This window comes from Colletes gigas, unplaced genomic scaffold (genome assembly GCF_013123115.1).
Source record: "Colletes gigas isolate AHSC1104 unplaced genomic scaffold, ASM1312311v1 Colletes_gigas_Sc00011, whole genome shotgun sequence".
In the NCBI taxonomy this organism is placed as follows: Eukaryota; Metazoa; Arthropoda; class Insecta; order Hymenoptera; family Colletidae; genus Colletes; species Colletes gigas.
The window spans coordinates 823826-844103 of record NW_025106640.1 but is presented as its reverse complement, the minus strand read 5'-3'; the positions used below and the strand labels follow the sequence as shown (position 1 = coordinate 844103).

At 41.4% G+C, this 20278-nt stretch overlaps 1 protein-coding gene across 2 annotated transcripts in view; it reads right to left on the bottom strand.

Annotated features, from left to right (window-relative positions):
• Positions 1–20278, bottom strand: part of LOC122398504 (neurogenic locus Notch protein) — a 321286-nt gene that overhangs the window by 84364 nt on the left and 216644 nt on the right. For both annotated transcript variants that reach the window (XM_043398420.1, XM_043398419.1), the window contains exon 8: positions 19433–19615. In XM_043398420.1, coding sequence (XP_043254355.1) covers positions 19433–19615 — 183 coding nt within the window. The remainder of the gene's footprint in view (positions 1–19432; positions 19616–20278) is intronic.

Here is a 20278-nt window from a genome sequence, read left to right as displayed (position 1 = left end):
ATGATCCACTCGATGACCAAAAAGTTTCAAACACCAGACCTGTTCTGATTTCTTTAAATTCCGTGTCACGTAATTGGAGCAATGATCAAGGGGCGCTCAACCTTCGGTAAAAGGATCAAGATGGATCGAAGAGTTTCGATGTTCTCTAGATTCTATTATTGTTCTACGGTTAACAAAGCGTGTTCTGCCGCCAAGGGGAAGAGTTACACGATCCTTGCACCTTCCGTTCTCGTCCTACATTTGCTCTCGTTACTCGAGGTCCGCCATTAATGCTCTTTCGAAGGGATTGGATGTTACCAGGAGGGAAAAGGGGGGTTTCGTCGACAAATCGAATGAAACGAACGGTGAAATTGACCGGCAGTCGTGGAGGAAAACGATCCCAAGAGCGTTTAGCTCCCAATGATGACAGACGATCGAAGAAACCGGAACTCCCTTCCAGATCGAGAAATTTTCGCGTTTTTCTGACTGGGTGGACTGATTTCGATACACTGTACACTTGTACATCTCTCTGACGACGATTTAGGTTGGTACAAAATTTTCCACGCATCAAAAAAAACAATCGTTTATTTTTACGTTTTTCCCTGGCAAATTAAATAGAAGTAAAGTCGAACGAAAATATTCCCCCGGAACTTTATCGCTGAAACGTCTCGAAGGTCGACGGGCGAGAAAAAAACTGGGCAGAAAAGTTCCGCGGCGTTTAGTTTTTAATTAAGCCTACCGGCGAAATACAAACGCGCCTTTAATGGAAAACGATACAGGTAACGCGGGAAGGATGCGCGGAGACGAGGCCTCGAACTTCGCCTCGTGGCAATTAACTCCCGCCAATAAAGCGGCGGCTTGTTTCGGCGCTCAAATTAATTTCCTCGGCGCGATAACGACAGCGCCTCCGCCCGGCTCTCTGATCGATCGGCGGGGAGATCGAGAGGTGGCTCGATCGTTTTTGCGCGGGTCCTTTCGCGAATTTAATGAACGATGAGCAAAGAAAATCGTGCATACTCCTCTGCTCGAGCTTTCCCTTCCGGGACCAACCGTTTGCGTATCAGAAATGTACCCCCATGTGACTTTTTATTCATTATTTTACTTAAAATAAAAAAGAATATATATGTGTGATAATTTGGAAAAAGTTGCACGAAAAATTTTGTTATGATTTATCAGACGAGAAGTAGAAACTCTAACTTATCGATAAGTAGTTATCCACACGTGTAATTATAGTGGCGATAGCTCGTTATTTATTTTGATAAATGTGTACTGTGTAGAGTGAAGCTAATGTTAAGTAATTTATGTGTCGACGAACCTCATTCTAATTTTGTGTTAATATAAAAAGTATAATAGACAGATTCTAATTAGTCCAGCTTGCCAATAAGTTCCAAATTCAACAGTCTACCCTGTTAAAACTGTAATAAAAAAGCTTAAAAGCAGCGAGTAGGAAAATATTTTAATTAGTCCAGCTTGTCAACAGTCTACCCTATTAAAACTACAATAAAAAAGCCTGAAAGCAGGGAGTAGAAAAATGTTTCAATATTTTTAAAATCGTGAACGGATACCTCACGAGCCGTATAATTTCAAGCCATAAAAGATGCAACGAGAATGAATTGATATTTAACAAACGAACTGACTGAGAAAGTATCGTATATATATATTAATCGAGAGAATTCCGAAGCTACTGTTTTTTGCACAATTACGGGACGCCATTTAATGCGTCGAATTCTTATGAAGAGACCAACTTGAACGGTAAATAAACGTGAATCAGCCTGTATACGCCGCGCAAGAAAAAGGATGCACGAAATTTATCGACGTTGTTTTACGTACTGAGCCAGGCAGGAGAAGTTTATGAACTGTTCGGGGGCAATTAAGAGATACCGTTTCTGGATAATTGAAGACCCCAAACCCGAATATCGCGGACGAAGTAAGCACTATGTATTTACTATAATAATACTTTTACTGTATATTTAATTTATATAATACGCGAGGACTCGAAAGTGATGGATAATAAGCCATAAAGCCAATTCCGGTGAGTCACCCATTAATTATTTTTGAACAGTGCATGAACATGTGTTTCGAAAATTTAAGCCGCAGAATGTTTTTCAGGAACCATTACAAGCGCGATTATTTTAGTTCGAGATCGATCATCGATCGACTTACGTCTGGTGGTATCGTGGCCTCGCAAAAAAATTCGGACATAATCGTAAAACGTTACAATTCATCAGTCTTTCGTACAAATTGCATCCAGTGGATTGCAACTTGTGGTTTCGACCCTTCGTCGTTCACCAAAAGAACCTGTTATCTGATTTTCAATCTCTTTATTCGTTAACAAATATTTAACAGACATCGAAACTTTGATATTTTTATTTTCGTTCATAATTTGTAAGGTGAGATCAATTTTTTTTTGCAGTATTTTTTAGATCTGTTATTACGATGAATAATAACATTGGGGGTTAAATATGTATCTGAAATTAGAATTTACAATCGATTTCGATAATAAGCACTCGATGGTAGGTTTTTAAATTTTACTAATTTGGATAATTGACACAAAACTAAAATTGTATTGATAGTTAATTTTCTGGTAAGTAGAACATATTGCAAGAAGAAAGAAAAATAAGTATTGGGTTAGGAAGAGTGGTACCACGAGTGAGAGGAATGTGATCAGTGTCGAGTAGTTTTTGCTCAGACACATGTTTCACGATGGCTGACCCAATACGAACCTAAGCTCCTACGAAGACTCTGTGAATATTAGGCCATTCCATAATTTCGTGTCCAAAATGGCGACGCTATCGACTACCAAACTACCTCACGAACCAAAACACACTCAATATACAACCTCATGCGTGTCTTTTAACGCAATAAAAAAGAACTTTCCGAAAGGTATTTAGTACCCAAAGATGAGAAATGGATTTTACAAGATAACCGCCTGAAACACGTTACACAGACTTCGAGCTAACGAGATCAGTCAAGGGAACGGTTCCCCGAGATCGATGTCGGCTACAAATTGTTTAAAAATATTCGACGAAGACGCTATTAACATAAACGACTCGACAACAGTCCCGGCGTGGCCGTCTCTCGCGCCTTTATTGGCGGTGCTGTAAATCAAATTGAGATTTCAAGTTCCCCCGTGGCAGCTTGTCGGTGTCATCGAATCGCGTTGGATAAGAGGATTGAATTATAAATACGTTGCAGAGGGAAAATCGAGCAACAAAATGGTACCCAGTGGGGTGGAGGACCGTGGCGGACGTTTTATCGGTGTCGAGTCTTCGTCGACTTCCGTCGACTTAAATCGAACACCGTGAACATCCTCTCTCGAGATCGAATTCTTCGGTAAGTCTGTCCGGCGACAGGGGTTACTAAAAGGCAGAGGGGGGATCCCCGAAGGGGGAGTAAAAAGAATACGGAGAAGAAACGAGAACCGAAATGAAGAAAAAAGAATAAGAGGGCGAACAGGAACGACGTTCGTCGATGGCGACGGCTTATCTCCTTCTGGATGGTAGCAGAACTCACTGGGTATATACGTTCGTGTTTATATCGACTTGTCTATTCGTCAAATGGTTTCTTCTACCGGGCTTCGCTCGTCATCCGCCTATCGTCCTCGAGGATCTGGGATTGTCCCCAGCCTTTTACGTCGCGCACACTGGACGAGGGGTAACGGTACAGCCAGGCTTGGACGATCCTCGAAGGACTTGGACAGAGTCCTGAAGAATGTGGGGGATATTCGATTCCTCCTCTCCTACCTGCTTTTAGATCATTTATTTTCCTGGCGATGTTTCTTTACTGAGACTCTTTGGGCACGGTGTTGTATCGGAACAAGGGTTGGCTAACTTTTTAGCGAGGAAGCTCCTTGCAATTGCATTTAAAAATCCAATTTTGGTCGTATCAATAGATAGGCTACATGAAGAAAATTTTTTCTGGCAGATATTAACCCACTAGCCCTGATATTAGGGTGGTCAGAGTGTAAAATGTAATTTACAAGTATCAGGTCCGATTCTTTTGTTGTATCGAATGAAAATTTATGGAAAAAATCATGGACGTTCTATACAAAGGTGTACATGACCCTGAATTTTTTCAGAATTTTTGGCCACAAAATGGAATTTTAAAAAATTAAGAAAGTTTAAAAAGTGTAATTTTATAATAAATTACATTTTGTCCTGTGACTACCCTAATAGTAAGGGTAGTGAATTGATATTAATCCAAATAAATTTTCGCTTGATGGCCCATCTGTTTAGAGTTGAATTTGTCCAACCTGAAGAATGTTTCTTTCCACGAAATTTAATTAGAATATGGAAAAATGAGATTGAAAAGGGTGGAAAGGCAAGTACGGGTCGTCGATACGGAGCCACGTGGTAGGAACGAGAGACTGGCCGCCAGTTCCGTATCGAGAGCAGCGATTTGCTTCACAATAGGAGCCGATAGGCTCGTGTAAACCCGCCTCGATACACGAACTGCGGATCTAAAAGGCGAGCTATCCCGGGACTCCTTTCGCTCTTTCCTCAGCTTCATAACTTTTACCTTCTCTTATTCTTTTCGTGCGGTCCCCGGGGCCCGGCGCATGCTCTCCAGTGCAACGATGGGCGTAGAAACCCGGCGACAGTTCGAGATAAATAACGTACCGCGACAGGACAATGTGTCCGGCGTCGTTGTACCTTCGCCTTTGCTATCGTGCGAATCCGGCTTAAGGGCGTCTCCTCCTAGTAAATGCGTTAACCTTTTCCGTCGCGAGAGGACGGCCGTTTCGTTACATAATTCTCCACTGTTCTCAATCGAACGTAGAACTCCGATACCAGACTGAGACTTATTATTCTTCTGGTGTACCTCAAGAGATTTTTCTTCGCCCTTTTCATTAACAATTCCACCATTAACAAGTCCACCACTACAAATTCTTCCATTCCATACAAGATCTCAACCCATCAAGATAAAAAATGTAGAGCTGTGGCAACGAAAGAATGGTCTTATGTAAGGCACGAATTATAAACGTGTGGTTTCGAGGTCGACTAGAAGCAGAGACTTGTCGACCATATTATGACCCATAGTATTTGTATTTCTTATTGATTTACACTCTGACGAGGTTACACGAACAATTATTATTATTAAAGTATTGTAAAGATATTTCTTCGATAATATATTAGCACAAGAAATTAATATTTTTAAAAACCTCCAAAAACTGTCACTTTTACGACTCTCTGCAAATAAAAGAGCGATCGAACGCTCATATAACGGATGTTTTACTATCCTTTGTGCCGCAAAGAATTGAGTGACCGCGAAAACACCCAGTCGAAGGTGTGCCTTTCGCGGGGCACGACAACGCTCCAAATGCAAACAGACGAACGTAACGGAAGAAATTCTCGAAAGCACTTTCGATTCGTTCTGGATTTGCCTGCGGGCCGTGCTTTACGGCCGCGACTTCTCCGCCGAGGTGAGAAGGGGTCATCGATGGCGACCCAGGTTGAAAGCGAGCTGAAGGAAACTAACCACCTTCGCGGAGAATGGCACCGACGCGTTCCGAAGGTGCATTCGTATGCGGCCTCGCGGTTGCAGCGCGCGTGCCCGATCCCGTTGTAACTTTAAATTGGCTATTTCCACGACAACGGGCCGACGGACCACGCAAGAAAGACCCATGGAAATCAGGCGAGCTTTTGTCCACCGGGTGGAACGAGCGTTTATAATTTTATTACGACAGAAATAAGCAGGAATTATTTTACAACGAGGATCGTAAAATGGAAGAACAACGTGTGTGAGAATTTTAGGAACGGTGTACTTTTTGTAAAATAGTACAGTATACAAAGTTATGCGTGATACAGTTCTCGAGGTTTATATTGAGAAAGATCGAAGAATAGAACAATCGAGGACAGCTCTTATCAAGGATAGTAATGCTCGTGGTGTAAGGACACCCACGCCCCTGCAGTCGCAACTCTCTCTCGACCCAAGTATGCTATTCAGATCCCCACCCTTCCACGAAAGCCAGATCCGACATTCACGCGTTATCGAACTGTGTGCAATAAGATATCTAGATCTCAGCTTTCTATAAAAATTTACGAGATACCGCGAGAAACTTTATGAAGAGCAAGAACAATTTCGAAATCCTTTTTAACTAGCAATGAAACAAAATCTGTAAAAAATTCTAAACCAGGATAATTGTAATTTATAAAACAGTCTGTAAAAGGTAACTGATTCTTAGGGCCTGAAATGGGCCTGAAATATTTCAATTTCAATAATGCTTTGGAAGTCGTATGAAATCATGAAGTCACAGGACAACTCAAATTTATAAAAGGCAAGTGTCTCGTAGGGCCCAAAATGGGCCCAGAATGTTTCAATTTCAATAATACTTTCAGTCACATGAAATTAAAAATGCTTAACAGTTACAAAAATATTACAATTTCTGACTAATAATTTTCTGTATTTGGAATTTAAGAAAAATGTAATTTTACTGATTTTCCACAGATTTTGAGAAGTTCGCGAATCTCGAGTGTTGAAAGGCCGTAGGCGTCGAATTTGCCATCGTTGCGACATCTTCTCGGTCCGGACGAGATAAAGGACAATGGCGACGGGGGCCTCGCAGTCAAGATGAGAGAAACACGTTGGCCAGAAGGCGTGGTGCGGTCGTTCGTCTCCCCGCGGCCATATATCACCGGGCGGCGAGCGCGATACGCCAACATGAAAACGCGCTCGCGAGGAGCTCCGCGTAAAAACGGGTCCGCGGAGGACTCGTTCCCTCCCTATAACGTTGACGAGGTCCTCGGGACGTTTTCAGCAGTGACTGATGCCGCGAAAAAGAAGTCGCGTTAGAGGAAGGCTCGCGGCCTCTCGCTGTGCGACAACGCAGCTTGTTAGCGAGCAGCGCTAAAGGTGGTCTTCCACGGCGTTCATTTTTTCCCGGCCCGGTTCGCGGAACTCATTGTTTCGCCGCTCGGCCGTGTTTTCCGACAGTCTCCGGGTCCGTGGATCTGTCGCTTTGCAGTTTTAATAGATTCGTTTCCACCGGTGACGAATGAGTTAACGATCGCGAATAAGGACGGTGGACTCGTCCGGGGCCCCTGGCGCCATAAAATGCCCCGAGCGAGAACAACCGACGACGAAATCAATCGTCGCGTCGAGCGTAAGAAAAGAAGCTTGCTTCGAACGCAGACAGACGTAGACAAACCTCCAACAAAAGTTGTGGAAATCAACTTTTAATAAACTCGTGTGTGGAAGCCAATTTGTGGAATATATTGAAATGTTTTTTAAAATTTAGTTTTTTCATATAGTTTTCGTTTGATGTTGTCTGAAGGTAGTAATTGGAGACATGGACAAATATAGACAGACTTTGAGCAGAAGTTATAGAGATCAAATTTTAGTGAGTTCATGCGTGGGCTAATTTGTGAAAGTGTAGTTTTATCTTGTTTGAAGGAAGTAATTGGAGACATGGACAAACACAGTCAAACATACACAGACTTTGAATAAAAGTTATGGAAATCAATTTTTAGAGAATTCAAGTAGAGACCAACTTGTGGAAATATTGAATCGCGAATGTTTCCTAAAATATTGTTGCTTCGTCTTGTTTTCATTTGACGTTGTTTGAGGGAAGCACAACGATTGTTCTTGCAATAATTTATATATAGATTGTTATACGACTATAAATTAAGGTGCACGAACCCCCTTATTTTGTACATGTATGACAAGGTTTGACGATGTTTGAACAAAGCACAAGTGTTCTCCCACTATCAGGATTTTCTACTCCATCCATCCATAAGTTTACTAAATAAATATATATTCTTCCCGATTAAATTGATTAAATAATTACAAATGATCTGAGCGTTCGTACGATACTACAATTAAAGAAAGGAGGATCGTCTGAACTTTCCAGTGAGGATTCAAGCAGTACTAAATTCGAGAGATCATATTCTTCGACTCTGCTATCGAGGATGGAAAAATTCGAACTCCAGAGACTTTTTTGGGGGGTTCTCTTTCTCATCGGTCTAGGCGGACGTAATCAGCGAACAGTGATCTGAACCAATTTAGATGCCGCCTTTCTAGAGCCCGTCCAGCGACCACGAGAGAGGGACAGGGGCGGATAACGACAGCCAGAAAGAGAGACCCGCGAGCTCAGATCAAGGTGGATAAAGTCCTCTGGAAGACTTAGCGGGCGTGTTGGGTAAACGCAGATAGAATCTCGCTGGCCCGTCGACGCTTTACGTACCGCTTCGTATTTATGTAAGTGTCCCGCGCGAGGCCTCTCCTCTTCCTCCTGGCCGCGCGATTTTCGTTGTCCGTTTATGGAACTTTTACGGTAAATTTAATTTTTTATTCTAGCAACGTCCACTTTTGAGTCGAAGTACTCTTCCAACGAGCAGGATTACGACAAAACCTCCATTTGGTGTCGACAGAGTTAATTATTGGCTACGAATGAATACAGTTACTCTCACTTGCATTAATTTATTATGAATTGAGATTTTTATGAATCTACTATAAGTCCATTTTTGTTGTACACTGCGATTTTTTAGGGTTTAAGTATGAATAAATTAAAAGTAATACTTGTTAGGGTGGTGCTACGTTGGAGACGTCGATTCTCGTATGATTAGTAACGTGCAGCATCATTGAGCCGCGTGCAGAACAAGATGGGTTACCACTTGGATAAAAAAAACACACGTATTGTTGATTTCTATTAGTGTGTTCATATCATTATCAAAGCTCTCTATCGGGTTTAAATGCACGATAATATTAAATAAAAAACAAAATAAAACTACTTTGTGTAAATATTAAATAACACAGTTGTATAAACGACATTTGGTCAAAATAAAAATGGGGGGAAAATTCACAAAAAACAAGTTTCTCTTCGCCTATAGTGAATCACCATTACGAGTGAGAGTAACTGTAGCTTCTTGAGAAAAATATTTTCTCAGAAACGTGAAATCTAAATTGTAATTTAATAAACAATATATGTATAATTTCCAATCTTGAAAATTAGTTACTCCTGCAGACATTGCTTCAGAAAAAGTCATCTATAAAAATAGTTAAATGAAAGACCACAGAAATTTGGATATCTTTATCAAAATCGTGGGAAAAAATTGTGAAATAGAAATGAATTTGCATTTCTTCTTGATCTTCAAAAGGAAGTTTATAGAATATTCTAAATAACAGAGATAAGTGATACGAACTTTGATACGACTAAAAATAAAATGGGGGTTGTTTCTTAGAATGCACGTGTGTTGTAGGAGGGTCAACAGTGAATAAAGTTTGGAGTTATTTCGAGTAACGGAATGCAAAACGTCGAAGGAACGAGCGCGAAAGGGAGAGGGGGAAAAAGAGACGATCGAGTCGCGAAATCGACGATGGGGCCCCGTTCGAATCGCGAACAATAAATGCTCGCGTCTCCTCTCTCCGGAGGGTGCCGTCATTCTTGACAGTCGCCTCACCCTTCTCCGCCTTCGACAGCGCATCGTCTTTGTCCGTACCGATCGGTTCGCCGGCGGTTCGATGAAGAAACAAAAGCATAATTTATAAGAGGGAGAGAGGGGATCGGGGGTACCACGGGACACAATCGTGCCAGCGGCCACGGACAGGAAAGGATATGTCAATTGGAACCGAGCGTTTCTTGACTGATGAGAATAATATCGGTATTGTTCTGATAAATTATTCGCACGATATAAAACTGACGCCGATACGCGATCCCGCGGCACGTACGCGATACATCAGCCTGACAAGGATAACCGTGCACCCATGTACTCTGAAATTACGAATCGCGAGGCGACTTCGATGTTACTGGCAGCGTTCATTATTTAGGATAAATGGCCACTAAGATATTCCAACACTTGTGAATATCGTTCGTACACGCTGTGCTCTTTTATAGCGATACGAAATGTCGTTCTGGACGTGTCTCGAAATATGCAATACCCCCATAGCTCGGGAAAAATTACATTCTAAAAATGCAATTTAATTTTAAAAAAATGGAAGATTGAATAGAGGTAACAGAAAAATACACTGGAATGAATTTTAACGAAAATATGTGTACACTTAACTGACATGGGAATTTAAATTATTTAAAATAAAAATCACGAAGCAAGAAAAATGATTTAATCCCTATTTTATAATATTCAAAACACACACATTGATAAAAAAAAACAGCAGAAACTATAAAACAAAATGGCTGTGTCTCAGACAATAAACTCGCCCAACGACACCTCGAGTAGTCGTAAATTAGATCGAAGGTAACAAGACGTGCATCGAGCAGCGTTTAACAATACCGCAATCTAAGTCGAGGATCGCGATAAGTCATTTTCAACATAAATGGGTAGCCTTATCGAGGAAACTCCCGACGTTTTGGAGACCCCGTAAAAATCGTATTGAGATAACACAAAGGGCGAAACGCGGACAGTATGCAATCGGCGCAATTGTACCGGTAACTATGCTGATTCTTCTACGAAGATTTACTACGCACAATATCTAGCCGCGTACAGAAGCGAAGAGCAAGAACGGGTAGCGTCTCGTTCACGGACCCCGAAAGAAAAGGGAGGGGACGAGGGAGGTCGGAATAAGGGCTGCGAGATAACAGAATACGCCAGCCATTGTCCCGACGTGGACAATGCAAGGCTGTTGGATTATGCTAGGAGCAATCTACATCTTCAGTAATGTATCATACCGCGCGTGTTCCGATGGGCCCCAACGACACGGGGCCCTACTCCTTCCGAGAGCATCGTGTGTGTTTGTATATCGCGCGCCAACGTTGCGGCCAGCAATAGCCGAGTGTTGCTGGTTAAATCCAGTCGAGGATATTGAGATATCTTCTCCTCTAACGCAACTATTACACCCAACCATCGTCGTCGAAAATGGTAATTAATATATCGGGTTGGTCCGCGAGTTCATTTTATATGTTACAATATTTGTGTAGCGATTATATATTATATATATCGTTTGAAAGCTTGATGAAAATTGATGAAAAAAATCATCGATATTCTGCTCGAAGGTGTGCACATTTCTGAATTTTTTCAGAATTTTTGGTCGCAAAATGGAGTTTTAAAAAATTGACAAAGTTTAAAAATTCTAATTTTATATCAGAATTAATATCAATAATTTTATACATCATCAATCTTTTTTACTATTGTATAGTGCACAATGTAGAAGAGTACAGTCAGTTTGTGTATTCTCCTTCATTGTACACTAACGAATTTCATAAATAAGTAAATAAATAAGAACAAAAAGAGTGGTCAACCACTCGGGAGTCGCAGGTTGACAGAAATAAAAATTGCCTAAAAAATAAATTACAATTGCATCGACCACCTGTGGGATTGTTAAATGTAACTTTTCTGCACGTTACGAGTAAAGAATTATTTCCGATGGTAATTAGATACGGCTCGATTTGCATGCATATCGTATACGGGGTATCGAAAGGGTTTTGTTTTAATATTCAACAACGTCCCGTAATTTGATATATCAACTATTTTCGCGACAATTCAGGAAGAGACGGTCACTCTAGAATTTCCATTCCGTGCGAACACCTGGACGTGTACCTGGGAAGATGGCGTCGCAGATAACATTGTTTTGCCTTTTGTCGGGGTGCTGATCGGGGACGATCTATGGCACCTTTCGCATGACGCCACCTTTATATCATCATCGTGGTCAGGTAGCCGCCGTATACTTTGGCGAAATTATACACTCCGCGGAGAGCATGTGCTCAAAACGAATATTTATTATAATAACGAACAATTTGGTGACAGAATCAACCTTCTTCATCTTCTAACGAAATATTGAATCGTTAAAGTACGTGAGAACGTATTTCTTATATTTTTGTGTATCGAGTGCATTGTATAGCTTTTAAAAATTAAAATTTCCCCCCGTAAATACATGAACAATCCGCAGTCTAACGATTAACGCACAAAAAGGCACCATATTGGAAGTTTCGTACGAAGCTCAAGTTAATTTGCAAAAAATTGTTTATCTATCATCTGGATAAGAATTTCGTGTTCAAATAAGAGATAAAAGAGTAGATTAGGGACGTTCTTTTCCGGAAGCGATATAGCGTGTTGTGCGTTACGTTGCAACGAAAATAGGAGTGGTTGCGGTTCCCCTGTCATTGACGGACGATGCCAATTACAATGCTGTTGCGTTTTCTGCCGACCGATCTGATAACGCGACTCTTCCTGGGCCTTCTGAATGCTCGGTACGGTGTGTTCCGTGTTGCGGCGTTGAAAAATGAAGATTAATAAATCGGGAGCGCGGAGCAACTGTGCGCCCGCAGATTGCATCGAACGCTTATTAACCGCGCGTCACGAAGACCTCTGTTGCGTTAAAAATGGATTTGCTCGTCGCGTACACAACGCAATCGAAGCGATTCTCTTTTCAATTAAGAATATACTTGTTACGGAAACTGGATTCCCGCGACGCGAGACATTAATAATTTGGCGCGAAAAAAGAAGGGTCAGATTGTTGATTCAAATATGGAGAATTGCGGAGAAGATAACATAGAAGACTCTGAAATTAGTATCAATCTGTAGATAAATTAAAACACAATTTCTAAGAATTGTAGCCTTTTCTGTCATTGAATTTGCCAAGATCGAGTACATATGTAAATTTTTTCATTATTGCAATAAAAGTAGTTTAAATTTGGAACATATAGAGTAGCTTTAAAATTGGTATAAAATAGTAAATTCTTGAAGGAGAAAGAAATCAAAAGAAATGATGTTTAGATTGTATTTAGGGGTTGGAACAACCCTGTGCGAAGCTCTCATTTCGTTAATTCAATCACCTATATAATATTCGTACCTTCAGTTTGGTAAATTAACTACAGTAAAAATAAATAGCTAGCTTGTTCCATAATTTTATACAATTTTGCAAAGAGTTAAACCTTTGCACTCGTAAGTAGTCATCCAACATTTTATTATTATAAAAGGACCCTTTTTACAATGTTTTATTTCAGTTTCTGTTTAAATACGTGTGTATACATAAATCAAAAATAAAAGATTTTTCCTCTTTTGTTCTGGCTAATTGGTTTTGTTCCCGAGATCATTGTTAAAGAGGGGATGTAATGCAGATTAAATTTTTGCATTTTTCTAATACTTCCAACTAAACGGACAAGTTAAATTGTAATATATTCCCATAAAAATGTTTTCAGCTTTATCAAATATAAATACGAGTGCAAAGGGTTAATCATTAGAAATTGTGTATACCATCGACTCACGTCGAAGACACTTGGAGTCCTTGACGTTAACAGTTAATATTCCTCCCGCGTTTCCTATGCAAAACATTTAAACTGCGCTATACATAATTAAAATCGACTACGTGTCGCGAAACCAGCACAGTTATGAGTAAACAAAGATTCCCTCGGCACAATGGCGGGAACCGATATTCGTATTCGCCGCGCGTATTGGAATCGAACAATCGTCCAAGGAATGACGCTGAAGAGGAGGGGGATCGAGGTAGAACGAAGGGTACCAAAAAGTGAGCGAGCAAAAAATGAGAGACAGGCCCCGAAAGCGTTCGAAGGGGTACCAAAGAGGTACGAAGACGGTCAACGGAGGAGGAGAAGAAGGGGGGATGGGGGCCAGCGGAGTAAAATATGATAGCGGGATTCGCGAAATATGAGACCGAAACGAGGGGATCCGTTGGCCCAGGGGCCCCCGTACGGGCACAAAGGGCTTATCTTGTCCCTGGACCAGTTGACCCGCCATTTTGGTACTCCACCTCCTCTTCTCGCGTTCTCTAGGCTCCTCTCTCTCTCTCTCTTTCTCTCGTCTCTTTTTCGTCCCCTTGTTTTCGAGGCCCCCGTCGTCGGCCCGTTTGCCGCGCTTTCCTTTCTTGTCGGGACCTGCTGTCCCGTAAAAGGATCCGCTAAATAGCGCTAAGAGGTTCGAGGAAAGAGGATACTCGAGCATTCAGGATTTCGCAGACCGGGGTGGGTGCAGCCCGTAGGCTCGCGCGAGCTGCATCCACCCGTCTCGCGTATATACAGGCCCTTTGTAATTGCTGTTGCATGAAATTCTGCGATGAGAGGGAAAGGGGGAGGGGTAATGAGATCGCCGTTTTTTGCCCCCACGAATCGCCCGTTCAACGCTCGATCCGATGAAAGACGCTGGTGCTGCCTCGGGGATGCTCTTTTTTCAATTGCGCGCCAACCGGCACAATGGACCCGTGAAAGTATCCCGGCCAAAGGGCGAGGATGGACGAGCGTCGCGTACCGAGTACGCGAACTATTCAATATTATTCTTCCGTCACGCTGAAATGGTGGACAGGCGTCGAAAGTGGGAGGTTCGTTCTAACGCGTCGACTGTTGGACACCAAACCCTTCGAATTTGCAACGAAAACGAAACTTTGTTTTTGAATGACTGGAAACTAACCAGAATTTAGATTAATTTTTTTTAATAGATTTACTGCTAGATCAAAACTGTATAATATTTTGCAAGATTACAATTTTTATTTTAAACCATTGTAAATTACATAACTTAAGATCTGTTTCCTATTTTTGTAATCTTGCTAAAATTCACAAATCCTATCCAAATTTATTTCCTTCAACAACTCAACTTGATGACTCTTCTAGTTCCATGGTGAAAAGTCCAATTCATCATATATGGCTCACGTGATAGTCGAACTATTGCATGGGAAGTCCAGTGACCCGCATATGGCTCACACGGCAGTCAAACTATTGAATGGAAAATCCAGTGACCCATATACGGCTCACGCGACAGTGAAACTATTGTGACTTCATCGATGATAAATTTCTTTCGAATAAAAAACGGTGGCAACTCATTTCCAATGATGTTCGTCGATCGCATAAATTGTTATTTGTCGCGGAATATTTCACCGTGTAATTGAAATTTGTATCTTCATCCAACAGTAAACACCGTATATTTTGTTCGCGTTCGAAATTTGAATATAAATCGAATTTAAATATTTGAAATTCTAATTAAGAAGAAGTTAGGCGCGATCGAGCGATCGTTCGCGAAGTTCTGACGAAGATATCAGGCCAGGAAGCGGACGAGGAAAATAAAACGAGACGCCGGGGAGCATCGACGGTGACAATAATTTAATCCCGCTCGTCCCTCTTTCCCGCGCGTTCCTTCGTAAACCGGTTGGACCTTGTCCGTCTTCCCCGAGAAATTCGTCTGGTGGAAATCAACGACGCCAGAGGCAGAGGGTGGGGGGAGGGATTCGCCGGGTAACACGAGAGGAGATTAAATTCGAGAAGTGCCGGACGCGAATTAATCGGTCGCGGTCGGCCAAAGCACCGCCGCGGATCGCAATACGCAAATGGAAGTTTCGAAAAGTAATTCCTGTTTCTGTCCCGGCTCCCGATTGATCGATTCTCTTTTTTCACGTCCGGCACGCCGGGGTCCTTTAACGCCTCGAAAGCGCCTGGTTTTCAGTCGATTTTTTAAATTCGAATTCAATTTAGACGATTCGACTCGTGTTCCACTCGTTTTCGAGCAAATAAGAATTTTATGATACTGACTTGATCATTTTTCTGCTTGGAAAATCTGCATCGAGACTGGGAGAGTTAAACGAAATTAACCCTTTGCATTCCAATGGTATATAATGACAAACTATTTTAATGAAAATGATGAAGATATTTAAAATTACGAACATTTGTGAATTTTTCTGGGGAAGAAGGACAATTGTAATATTCTTCAATATTGTATTGCAAAATTGCATTCAAGTAGCTAGATAATTCTATTAAAATGAATTCTTGGAGTGCATAGGGCTCATATTGCGACGACGCTTCCCGAACTCACCGGCCAGAGGGCTACGCTCAACTCTTCTCTCTCACAAGTAATCGAGCGACCAGTTCTTCTTTTCTTTTGCACTATCGCTCGTTCCAAAACAGAACGTGGCCACAATATAGACAAAATACGGAATAATTTAGTGATTCTAGCGTGTCGACGAACTCGTCCAAGAGAACATTTGCGAAAATATTTTCGAAAGAACTGGAAGAAGCGTGGTCACGGAATCGCCGGATATGAAGCGTGTTTTCTTAATTGGGCGATATCTTTCGTCTGTAGGTCTTGCCCCGATTTATCGACCCTTTGGGGATTCGTTAAATAGCGTGCACATCGAGGCGTAACAACGACGCTCGAAGACGAGGACGACGGAGAGCCTCCGCATCGCGGCAAAGGTCGCGCGAATTGTAAATCGGCGCCATAAATCGAGAAGCTCTTGGAGAGAAGACGGAGAAACGGGCAGAGGGAATGGGGGAATAAAGAGACGGCAAAATAGCGTTCGAGCGGCCCCGTAATCGATGGCCGCCGTTTTCGAGCCACGGCTTTGCGTTCATCTTAACGCTCTATTTGTTGCAAAGAACGCCACGAACTCCTCCGGACTCTTTATGCTACGAGCCCCGGAGATATGAGATCGATAGCGGCCAATTGGTATCCCGCGAAAGCTCCGGATTTGTTCGAGGACTGAGTGCATACATTCTTTAGGGAAAAGCAGAAAACAGCAGTTATAAACACACTGATTAGTAATAAAGAATTGGGCACATTAAAAATGGGACTGAGAAAATATTAAAATCGACACTAGACTGTGGATCTTTGTGCAAATTCACATTTTTAATAACACGTTCCGTGTACCATTTATGGTACACGTTAAACTTAAACTTCAGGCCACGTGTACCATAAATGGTACACGCAAATATATTTATCTAATGCGGAAGGTGTGAATAGAATTAATGAAATGGGAGCTTTGTAGAGGGTTGTATCAACCCCTAAATATAATAATTCGTATCTAAAGTGTTTCTTATATTTTTCATATTAAGAGCATTTTATAGTTTTTTTTTAAATTAAAATTTCCAAACACAAACCCTAGTATCTTGATGATGTGTTTGAAAAATTGGAAAGAGGTCTAAAAAATTATATTTAAATCTGTTGATTCAAATTGTTATTAAAATCTCTAATACTTGAGGATTGAAATGAATGTGGATGGGAAATTACAAGTGTTGCAAGTTTCATTGAATGAATGATGAAGCAATAATAGAAATAGATAAAAAATATAATATTACTAACAATAAGTAGAATTGTCGTTCGATGTTCTGCATATTGCACTATTTTAAAAGAAAGTAACCGATACTGAAATTGTGGCGACCATTAGAAAGGAGCTGATTGGGGATCGAGAGCGTTGAAAATCTCTCCCAAGTCTAGAATGATATATTAGAGTACGAATGTAGGACTAGTAAAAAGATGTATTAATAAATAGTATCGAAAAGGTTGGCAGTCGCTCTATTCAGCGAGAGATAAGATCGACAACAGCAATTGGCATCGAAAGGCAATTTGTTCAGAGTTCTACATACATTATTGATAAAAGAAGAAAACAGCAAGTGCCAGTGAAAGTATAGGACTGATGAGTAGAAAGGTAAAGACTAAAAAGGATCAAAAATCGTTGCATACGTTTAAAATCAGAACTTAGCTTTCCAGAAGTCTTTGGCGCGCCACTATTTTAGATAAAATAGTCAAATCGAGTGTTATTTAACCCTTAAGTGAATTATTGGGGCCCTCCACAAGTTTAAACTAATAATTGTTTAATATATGTCAATGTAGTTATTTGAAAATTAATGTAATCTACCATTAGTTCACTATTTTCCAAATGTTTTAACACGTTGGCTGCCAGACCAAACCCCTCGAATCCTCCACGAAAACAAAACATTGTTTCTAGACAATTGGAAACTAGCATAACCGTAATTTGTCATAAAACTTATTTTCAAAGTCTGGTTAAAATTCAAGTCATATTTAGATTTATTTTCTTTAACATTTAATATTGAGAATGAATCTTTTTAGCTCCTTAGTGAAAAACAATGTCACCCATATGTGGGTAACGTGGCAGTCAATGTGGCCATTTACCAATATGGCAAAAACCAAAATTAAAATAATTCACTTGAGGTCCGCTTAAGGGTTAAGATGATCCACCCTGTGTAGCTCAAGATGGATGGTCTTGATTCCTTCAAACAAGTAGAAAGCTATAAACTGAAAAGGGTTAAGAATTTTTGCATGCGTTGGAATGCAAAGCTCAGTCTTCCAGAAATCTTTGGTGCCATTTTGCGTTGGGATAGAACAGTTGAATCGAGTGTTATTTAAGGTGATTCAACCTGGATGGTCGATTCCTTCCGCCATTGTCCCCAAACGCGATTCCCCCCAGCGTTCGCCCCGTGGAATCTCCTTCTGCTTCGGAGGCGTTTACGCGATTGCCGGCGATATCGAGCGTACAGGTCACTCTCCGTCGATTATATCGATTATCGATCGGCAGGATCTCGACGGGGCTCTCTATGCCAGACCCTTAAATGGCACGGCTAGGCAGGAAGACGGGTCTTACGTGGCTTCGAACAATTAAGGTTGACTTACGCGTGGCCGAGGCGCGCACCAGCCGCGTTAAAAGAGTAAACGAGTTACTGGCCGGCATCCTTCCGCGGCCCGCAGCATCAGATAATGCAAACCGTGGCCCTGTCATCTCGGAAGAATTTACAGGCGACACCGGAGGACCAACCAGGAGTTACCGGAGCCCGCTAGCCGCGTCCTATCGCGCGCGGTGAATCTTGATTTCTGCCGCTGGCGGAGCGTGCCTTGTTCCGGCGAATAGGTTTTCCACGAAAATCGTACGCGATAAAAGGGAAACTTCTTTCGCTAATTGAAAATGGCGAAATTTATTAGGCTGGACCGTAAATAAATTCGGTTCCAATTACGAACACCTGCTTCTGAGAACTCTAGTCAGGCGATACTAATGCCTAGTTAGACCTGTACAAGTTTTTTATTTTGAAAACGGAGTCAATTGTAGGACTCTAAAATTGTTCCTTTTATTGTGTTCTTAATGTTAGATCTGAATTCCTGAATAGAAATTATTCAAATATTGTTAGTTTCTACTTGAGAGGTGCACCTGAGGCAGGATCTACTGTTGGAAGATGAGATGTTGGCATGCTACACATAAACTGAACAATGCAAGGGGAACAGGGAGTCCACAATCTTCTTAATCCCCTTCACTGTTTAGGTTGATGGCTCGACCTTAGTTTGTGATCGACTTACCCAATAATAACCAAAACTATAACAAATGGAGGGAATTAAATGGATCGTGGGGACTTTCCGCGGGGTGTTTTGTTTCGAGTGTGAAACTTCGCTATGTTTACGCGTGTCCAGGTGGCAGATGTATGCTCAAAAACAGAAGAAATTTCACCGCTGGAAACCGGTTTACGTTTCGACCGCGGGTTTTCCGCTCATAGCACATGTCGGAGGCAATGAATAGGCGCGCGAAAACGCTCAATGAGGGTGCTATATCAGCGCGCGTAAATGGAGCAGTTTGGCCAATTGCTATTGTGAAAGTAACCAACGTGCATTCAGGTGTGGTTCACTTACGGTCACGCGAGCCCATCGGGAATTACCCGTTCCCCTTTGCGGTGGCTTGCGGTGGGCAATATTTTTTTTCGAGATCTGGTCTCGATGGCACCTCCACAAAGGGAAGAAGCTGCAAGAGGCAAGAGAAGAAGAAACGAAAAATCTTCGCTTACCAGGCATGCAGACGCATCGGAACGTTCCGGGATCGTCCAGGCAGGAGCCGTCGTTCTGACAGGGATGGGACTCGCATTCGTTCACGTTCGTCTCGCATCTTGGTCCTGTGAATCCTTGCGTGCAGTTGCAGGCGAACGAGCCGGGCGTGTTCACGCAGATGCCGTCGTGCTCGCAGGGGGATCCTAGAAACAACAATTTTATTCCATTAGAAAATCATCGTTTTAAGTTAGAGACACTTGAAATGAAAATGAGCTTATTCGGAAGGACTTGGAGTTTCACAATTATTTTTTACTGTTAAGGTTTCACTGAATGGGAGATTCTAGAGGCCAAAATAAGACGAAAATCAAGAATACCAATTCGTTGATTGAGGCTTCGTTAAAAAATTATTAACGTTTAAAGTTCCATATTGACCAAAAATTTTTTCGACGAAATTAAAAAATTTCAAATTGTTCTAAAAAAATTATTTTTGGTTACAGGGGTCAATTGCAATCATTTTTGGTGAATAGACATACCACCCAAATCCTGCGCATTTTCGAGAAAAAAAATTAATTACTGAAAATATAATGTCTGACCATAACTGTCTGTTACCCTGAAAATTGAAAGGTTTCAAATCATTCTAGAAAAATTATTTTCGGTTGAGGAGGTCAATTACAAGAATTTTTGGTGAATAAACACACCCTCGAAATTCTACGCACTTTCGAGAAAAAAATTCGTGTAGGTGAACAAATTTTATTAATAATTTTTAACTATAATTTTGCTAATAACTTTGTAACGAAGTCTCTATCAACAAATTGGTATTCTTGATTTTCGTCTTATTTTGTCTTTATTTAGTGGCTGAACACCCT